Source organism: Oryzias latipes, chromosome 1, assembly GCF_002234675.1.
Source record: "Oryzias latipes chromosome 1, ASM223467v1".
Classification (NCBI taxonomy): Eukaryota; Metazoa; Chordata; class Actinopteri; order Beloniformes; family Adrianichthyidae; genus Oryzias; species Oryzias latipes.
In genome coordinates this window covers 37,279,305-37,287,097 of record NC_019859.2, presented here as the reverse complement: position 1 = coordinate 37,287,097, position 7,793 = coordinate 37,279,305, and the positions used below count along the sequence as shown (strand labels likewise).

Below are 7,793 nucleotides of genomic sequence, written 5' to 3'. Positions count from 1 at the left end.
GTGTGCAAGGCGGGAATTGAACCTGCTATGTTAAGATCATGGGTCGACCAATCCTCCGCTGCACCACAGCCGCCAAAGTATCATTATTGACAGCAAAGATCAAGAAATCATCAATACAATCTTCTTTAACCATTGCAAATGCTGAAGGAATCATCAAATTAAAATTGTTTGAGACTTTTGATCCTTTCATTTTTACTACACAAATTGGTAATGATTCAGATTCAGTTTTTCATTTTCCGTGTCCCAGCATTAGAATCACACCGCGTTCAATCAGTTGGGACTTTTCTGAGGAGCTGGCAGGACCGATGAGGCTGCAGAGAACAACACCACCGTTTATTCTGTTCTTTTGCTCCCGTTTTAACTTACATTTGGCACATTTTCTTGAATTTGTAATTCAGCAAACATCTCTTCCTGTCCTCACTGTGACCTTTTTACTGCTGATGCCTGCGGTTTTTAATCTTGTCTTTTGACATTAATTAAAGGTTTGTGAAAACTTCAAATGAAGAATTTCTCTGTTTTATTTTATGTTTTTGGTTAATGAAATCAGAAAATTCTGTGATCTTAGTATTTTTAGTGTGTTTAAATTGACCTGTCAAAGGGTTTCGGCCTTTTGCTGAACATGTGTAAATAAATCAATTAATACCGCCCACACGCACGCCTGTATCTCTGTCCCCGGGTTCATCAGTGACACAGGAACAGGACAGTGCTTTTATTGTGAAAAGAGGACATCCGGGTTCACGTAGCAAAGGCGGAAGTCCGGCCGCGTGGTGGAGGCGCAGCGCGGTATTCTGACGTCAGCCCGCCGCTTTTTCTTCGGGCTCCTCCAGTCTTTGCCGGCTTCTCTCGCACCATGGCGTCCGTCTTCGAGCTCTGTCCCGGCCGGAAGATCGGCGGGGAGCATCCGTGCTTCATCATCGCAGAGATCGGACAGAACCACCAGGGGGACATTGAAACGGCCAAGAAAATGATCCAAGTGGCGAAGGTGATCAATCCTCTGACTCTGACGGGGGGCGTCTCTCTGCTGTTCGGGGTTCTTTTCGTTCACATTTCAGTTGAAGACATTAAAGCGGGTTCGCTTTGGCGGGTTTTTATCATTCAGGGACTTTTGTGTACCTGTGTGAGAAGTGTGTAGTGTGTCTCCACCTGTTTCCTTTGATGGAACACACCTGCAAGGCAGAGAGGACCGGGGTGCTAGACGCTACGCCACAGCCCAGCCATTCCTGACACACCAGACCTTGTGTACCGACTGCCCTGAGCAAAAAGTACTCTAAGTGTACAAGTACAGTAAGTCTGTACTCAGAGTGAGGCAGTAAACTCCACTTCTAGAAACCATCTATATATAGTAAACGTCCAAAGTTACAGTGTAATCTGAAGAAGTACTAAGTTACTACACTTCCTACTGAGTAGTAACTTAAAAAGGATCAATTTCAAAAGTTTAAATCAGATCATGTCTGGGTATTTTTGTGTTTCATCTGAAGATTTAGAGAATAGTTTGAGACGTGTTAATGTGAACGTTCACCTTTAAGAATTTACAGTTTTGTATAAAATGCTTTGAAACCACAATCAATACGTTGATCAGAAAGTCCAGATGTGTATCAATTAATTGTAGTTGAACGTTAACGGTTTATGAAGATAATTTGGGTTTCCAGTCCAAAACAGTTTTCTATGCAGACGTCGTTTCCACAAAGGCTGTTCTCGTTGCAAATGATTGGACGGGAAACGTTCAATATTTTAAAGGTCACTTCTGCTTCGTGACGGACAGGATATGACATCATTTCAAATCCTTCTAGCTTCTGTGTTGCTGTAATTCTGCAAAATATTCTTTCTCTTTATTGACCTTGATGGCTTTTTTCTCACCCCCCCTCAGGACGCCGGGGCGGATTGTGCCAAATTCCAGAAGAGCGAGTTGGAGCACAAGTTCAACAAGCGAGCGTTGGAGCGGCCATACAACTCCAAAAACTCCTGGGGGAAAACCTACGGTGAACACAAGCGCCACCTGGAGTTCAGCCATGAGCAGTACAGGGAGCTGCAGAGATTCGCCGCAGACGTGGGGATCTTCTTCACGGCTTCAGGGATGGACGAGGTAAACGTGTCCTCCTGGGGGGTCGTGAGGCTCTCGGCGGACGTCTGACCCAGTGTCTTCTGACAGATGGCGGTGGAGTTCCTCCATGAGATCAACGTGCCGTTCTTTAAAGTGGGCTCTGGAGACACCAACAACTTCCCTTACCTGGAAAAAACCGCTAAGAAAGGTAGAGAGCTCCGCCCCCTTTAGGCTTTAGTGAATCAGGTTAATGCTGGGAAAGGAAATGACTCCCTTCAATGACATCTGTAACATGTAACAGGTTACATGTCATGTGGTTCCTGGCTGTTCTGTTCATGTGGTTCCTGACGGTTCTGTTCATTTGGTTCCTGACGGTTCTGTTCATGTGGTTCCTGACGGTTCTGTTCATGTGGTTCCTGGCTGTTCTGTTCATTTGGTTCCTGCCTGTTCATGTGGTTCTTGACGGTTCTGTTCATGTGGTTCCTGACGGTTCTGTTCATTTGGTTCCTGACGGTTCTGTTCATTTGGTTCCGGGCTGCTCCTGTGATTCCTGACGGTTCTGTTCATTTGGTTCCTGACGGTTCTGTTCATGTGGTTCTGGACTGTTCCTGTCAGGTCGTCCCATGGTGGTGTCCAGCGGCATGCAGTCCATGGAGACCATGCGTCGTGTCTACAGAACCGTGAAGGAACACAACCCAAACTTTGCCATCCTTCAGTGTACCAGTGCGTACCCTTTGGAACCAGAAGATGTCAACCTGAGAGTGATCACTGTGAGTGGAACATGTCTTCATGCTGGTGGTTGGCAGGTCTGGAATCAGTCAATTGAACACCTTCTCCACACAGATCCTGTTTGACGCTGGAGCTAGATTTTCACCATTTAAAAGGCTAACTTCATCATCGGTCTCCTTTCCATTCAGATTTGTCCTGATTTGCGTGTTATGTCTTTTAATGTCAGAGAGTTTCTGCTCGATTTTATCAGTGACTGAACTGCTCATCTGCCTGTTGACTGCAGGAATACCAGAAGGAGTTTCCTGATATCCCCATTGGCTACTCTGGCCATGAGTCTGGAATCAGCATTTCGGTGGCGGCTGTAGCTCTTGGAGCTAAGGTCCTTGAGCGTCACATAACCTTGGACAAAACCTGGAAAGGAAGTGACCACGAGGCCTCGTTGGAGCCCTCTGAACTAGCCGAGCTGGTTCGTTCGGTCCGGTTAGTGGAGAAGGCCCTAGGAAGCGGCATCAAGCAGATGCTGGCCTCTGAGAAGGCCTGCCATGATAAGGTCAGTGATGTCTGCTGGACGTCCACTGAACGTCTCAGCCGTTCTGCTTGAACATCGTTCTCCTTTCTGCTCTCTAGTTGGGAAAGTCTGTGGTGGCCAAAGTCCGGATCCCCAAAGGTTCCGTGCTGACTTTGGACATGCTGGCGGTGAAGGTGGCCGAGCCCATGGGTTTCCCAGCTGAAGACATCTTCCAGCTGGTTGGGAAAAAAGTGAAAGAGGACATAGACGAGGACGAGAGCATCACATCGGAACTGGTGGACAACCACGGCAAGAAGGCCAAGTGCTGAGATCTGATCTGCAAAGGCAGAAGATCTCACCGACACGCCTGGGATAATTAGATGGAGATGATGGAGGGTGATTCTCTGGGTGTGGTGCAGGTTTCTGACGGGTAATTGGTGATACATGATTGGACAAAGAGTCCTGGTTCTGTTTCTTTCCTTCACTTCAAAACATCCTCACATTTTCTAAAAGCGGCCGTTCATTCTGACCGGTTCCCTCTCTGGTCTTTATCAGTCCAGTACTGAATGCATGGATGGGAAATGGATTCCCTCTTAGATCCTCCTGTTTACCTCCTGTAGCAGAACAGTGAGGACGGTCTGGAGATGAGTTCTGGTCTAAGGAGGACATGAACATCGTCTCCATGCAGACCTGTCTGTGACCTCGTGTGTTTGAATCAAACCGAGTAAAATGTCCGTGTTCAGATCTAAGGTTTGAGACCTTGTGGGAAAAAAGATTTTCAATAAAGATGTTTGCAAATGTTGATGAGCTTTCTGAGAGAAGTGAGTGAACATTGATTTATCACCACATAACATTGTTCAGCTGATGTACACTACCCCAATAAGTTAGGGATTTTGTTATTTACATTAGTGCTACATCATCCATGAACAGGAAGTGTGGGGGGTTCTGGTGGAATTGGAAATGGTGTTTCAATGATCTCTGAGGTCAGAACCTGCAGGGACTGGACCGTCTACAATGGCCTCCAACCATCTTCACGCTACAGACCGGCGGTCTAAATGGCGCTGACGTTGAACATTTTTAAGCTTCTGGTTTCTGAAAAAACTACTTTTAAAATTGAATTGATTCCACAAATCAACTTTATTAGATTGAATTCTCTGTCAAATGTTTAAACGTAGACTTTGTGATGTTTCCCTTAACGTCAAAGTGGACGCTAACTTTAGCCGCGTCCAACTTTTAATGACAGATAAATAAAGCAAAATAAAAGGACACAACCGTCATAAAACTTTCTAAATAGGAATCCATCGTGTCTGTACCTTTATTATCTACGTGTGAAACATTCAAGTCAGTCGCTGCTTAAACATGCAAAGCACAGTGATGAAAGTCTTCCGGGAATTCCCGGAAATCCGGGTTTTTGAGCAAACCGAACGTACTTTCCGGGAAATAAAGACCTGATCTCTACGGACAAATCGCTTTCCGGATTAAAAAATGGTCTGAAATCAGCTAATTTTAGCTTTATTTTCTATATTTCTCCGCAGATCGCTTCCTCTATGGTCGTGGCCATCTCTCGTCTTCCCGGCCTAATTGACCAATGACGGGACGTTTTAGTTGCTTTCGGATGCGTCGACGGGTCTGATTGGCTCTGTCTGCCCCACGTGGTCAGCGTGACTTGCTTCCCTAGAGACCAAAACTGGCGGACCCACGCTAAACTTTCACAAACACATCTGAAGAGTTTGCGATCAAATTTGTGTTAAAATAATGGCGGGCATCGTCATTATTGAGCGTGGTCACGACCTCAGTTGTGAGAAGACGATAAAAAACAAATTGAAGTGGTCTTGGCTGGAAAAAAAAGATTTTTAAGGTAGTGTAGGTCAAATACTTTTTTGTGTAAAATAATCTCAAAACCACATTTTGAAATAATTTCAATTTTAGTTTTGAGTTTCAGTTTTTATTTTGAATACGTTTCTTTATCTAATTTATTAGTATTTCCTAATTACCATGATTTAGTTCAGTATAGTTAACATTAATTATAAGTATTTGATGGTTTGGACCCGCACTCCCTTAAAAAATAATGTTTACAATGTTTAGCTTAGTTTGTATGTTTGTTTTGATATTTCCCAGATTACTTAGTATTGGTGTTAAAGAATTGATGTATTATGTTATAGAATTATAGTTTAAAGCAGATCCCATATTTTGATGTAATTATAGTTTGAGAAAACAGTGCAAGTGGATGTTGTACATCAGTCATTTCTAAAGCAGAAATAATGTATAAATAACTGAGGTATTTTCATAGAATATCATAGTTACTGGTGTTCTTTTTGCCATTTGGGGCTTTGATGTTACTATATTTTAGCAATTGTATGTTTTCCAGCTTTAAGGAAAAGCGTAGATTGTAGGATTGTGTTACTTTGAGCAATTTTCCAAATTCTTTTTTAGGACCAGCAAGTCCTTAATGGAGAGTCAAACTAGGGGTTTGAATGACAAATCATGATGCTCTAATTAGTCTTAGTTTCTAGCTAGCTGCCAGAATGCACCAGAATGCATCTAAGACCACGTATTTTTCCAAAATTTCGCTCTGTGCCCGCCATATCGCTCAAAGAAAAGTTCAGGGATTTTTTCCATGCCTGACTTTCATCACTGAAAGCAGCTTCTGGTCCGTGAGAACGACCGTCTCCATAAATCTGTATTTGGAGGAAAATTTCTGGTTTTGTCTGGAAACAGCAGCTTTATGTTTCTGTGAAGTCAAAGACTCTTCATTTTCCTCACCAACTCTTTTCTCCTCAAAGAAACTTTCCAAATACGTTTTTTTTCCCGGTTTTTATGAGGGTTTTAGCTTTGGGCTACTGACTTAGCGGTCCGAGCAGATACTCAAGGTCAGTTTCCTGGTGTGGGTGGAGTCACCTGCAGCGGTCGTCGTCATTCCAGTCAAAGCGGTGGAGTCGTTCTGAATGGTTAATTCAGAGACGAGTTCACCTGCAACACCTGACCATCTACTACCAACCATTGACTGTATATAGTAACTGGACAGAATGACTCCTCCCCCGGCGTTCCAAACAGGAAGTGGCTCCAAGAAACCAAAATCCCATAGACTTGTATACAGAAATAATCGTTCTATTGGTCAGAAGAACCGTTCTGGATCTGAAAGCTTTTTTAAAACATCTTGATAATCCTGTTTTCAAGATATTTTTTCTGTATTAAAGTTGTTCAGTTATAAATTGACCAATCAGATGCCTCAGTAAAAGCATGTGGCGCCCGCTGGACCCCACCTCCGCTTTCAGTGGAAGGGGGTGTGGACTTCCAACCAGCCCACTCCTAATTAAGACAGTTATTGCCGTAGAAATGTGACTCAGACCGACTCAGACCAATCGCTGTTGAGCGGCCCCAACATGCTGTAACACTTCATTAAATGAGAGTATTTACAAAAATTTATCAGGGATCTCATTCATTAACTGAATGTGCTTGATTCTTTTTCTCCATTTATGCAAAACAACTCCAAAACAACGAGGTTTCCCAGGTAATAATGATATATTGAAATATACACATATATTTACAACTTCACCTTTAGTAGAAACCACCACCCAACTACACCCAGTCTTTTTCTTATTTGCACAGTACTTTAAAGTTTCTTTGGCGTCTTTTGTCCCTCTGGACAAAGCAGTCTCAAAGATAGAGGGGCCTGTGATGCTCCGTCCGCATTCTGATGGTCAACGACTTCTTACCGGATCAGCTGTGATGGAAATCGTGAGACTTTCTGATGAAGGAAGACCTTAGGAAGGGTGGCAGAAAGTTCCGGTATATTCCTCAGCTTTGTTTAATCCATAGAACCATCCGTTGCTAATCCATCCTTCAAGCGGCAGTCAAACGTCACCCCAGCCAGTTTGTTTCTCCTTCCCCTTTGCTTGGCTCCATCTTCCCCTCTTTTGTGCTATCATTAGCTGTCATCAGCCACACACCTGAGTAACCGGAAGTCACCGGCAGGAAGTCTCTTGGCCGCCATATTTGTAGTCCACAACACATAATCCAAAACCAAATACATACAAATCAAACTATTATCATGTGCTCACCTGGGGCCTCATTTATAAACGTTGCGTACGCACAAAAGAAGGCGTACGCCACTCACTACGCAATAGTTGAGATTTACAAAAAGCAAACTTGACGGGAAAATGTTCGGTCCTTCATTCAAGCTCTGACCCAGGCGTACGCACAAAAACGGGTGAAATGAGAAACGACGACACCGTCGGCAGATGGAAGAAACACGTGAAAGTGAAAATGACAATACTGCCTCTCAGAAATAACATGAAGACTTCACAAAGCAAGTCTGACAATAAACAGCTACACCAACACCCGTTTGATCGATCAGCAGTGAAACAAATAAAAAAACCAAGCGAAAATTACAACAGAAATTCAAATGAACACTTATTTGCAAAAAGAAAAGTGAAATATGTTCTACAATATTGGCATGTTGTGCAATTCATCCTCATAAATAATAGGGGCTGTGTCCGAATTACCGCCCTAACC

The 7,793-nt window shown here is 43.5% G+C and overlaps 1 protein-coding gene and 1 long non-coding RNA gene across 2 annotated transcripts in view; one reads left to right on the top strand and one right to left on the bottom strand.

Annotated features, from left to right (window-relative positions):
- LOC110014634 overlaps positions 1 to 7,404 on the bottom strand; it is a 19,675-nt gene extending 12,271 nt beyond the window's left edge. The window contains exon 1 of the long non-coding RNA XR_002289621.1: positions 6,995 to 7,404. This is a non-coding gene — a long non-coding RNA (uncharacterized LOC110014634). The remainder of the gene's footprint in view (positions 1 to 6,994) is intronic.
- On the top strand, positions 747 to 4,080 carry nans (N-acetylneuraminate synthase). The gene is made up of 6 exons (XM_023952212.1): positions 747 to 982; positions 1,868 to 2,083; positions 2,150 to 2,249; positions 2,657 to 2,811; positions 3,054 to 3,320; positions 3,398 to 4,080. The coding sequence occupies exons 1-6, from the start codon at positions 851 to 853 to the stop codon at positions 3,605 to 3,607; spliced, it is 1,080 nt and encodes a 359-aa protein (XP_023807980.1). The 5' UTR covers positions 747 to 850; the 3' UTR covers positions 3,608 to 4,080.
- Positions 7,405 to 7,793: the final 389 nt, after the last annotated feature.

Coding starts and splice junctions, on each gene's coding strand:
- nans (XM_023952212.1), top strand. CDS start 851: ATGGCGTCCGTCTTCGAGCTCTGTCCCGGCCGGAAGATCGGCGGGGAG. Junction 983..1,867: donor AAATGATCCAAGTGGCGAAG/GTGATCAATCCT, acceptor ACCCCCCCTCAG/GACGCCGGGGCGGATTGTGC. Junction 3,321..3,397: donor AGAAGGCCTGCCATGATAAG/GTCAGTGATGTC, acceptor TCTGCTCTCTAG/TTGGGAAAGTCTGTGGTGGC.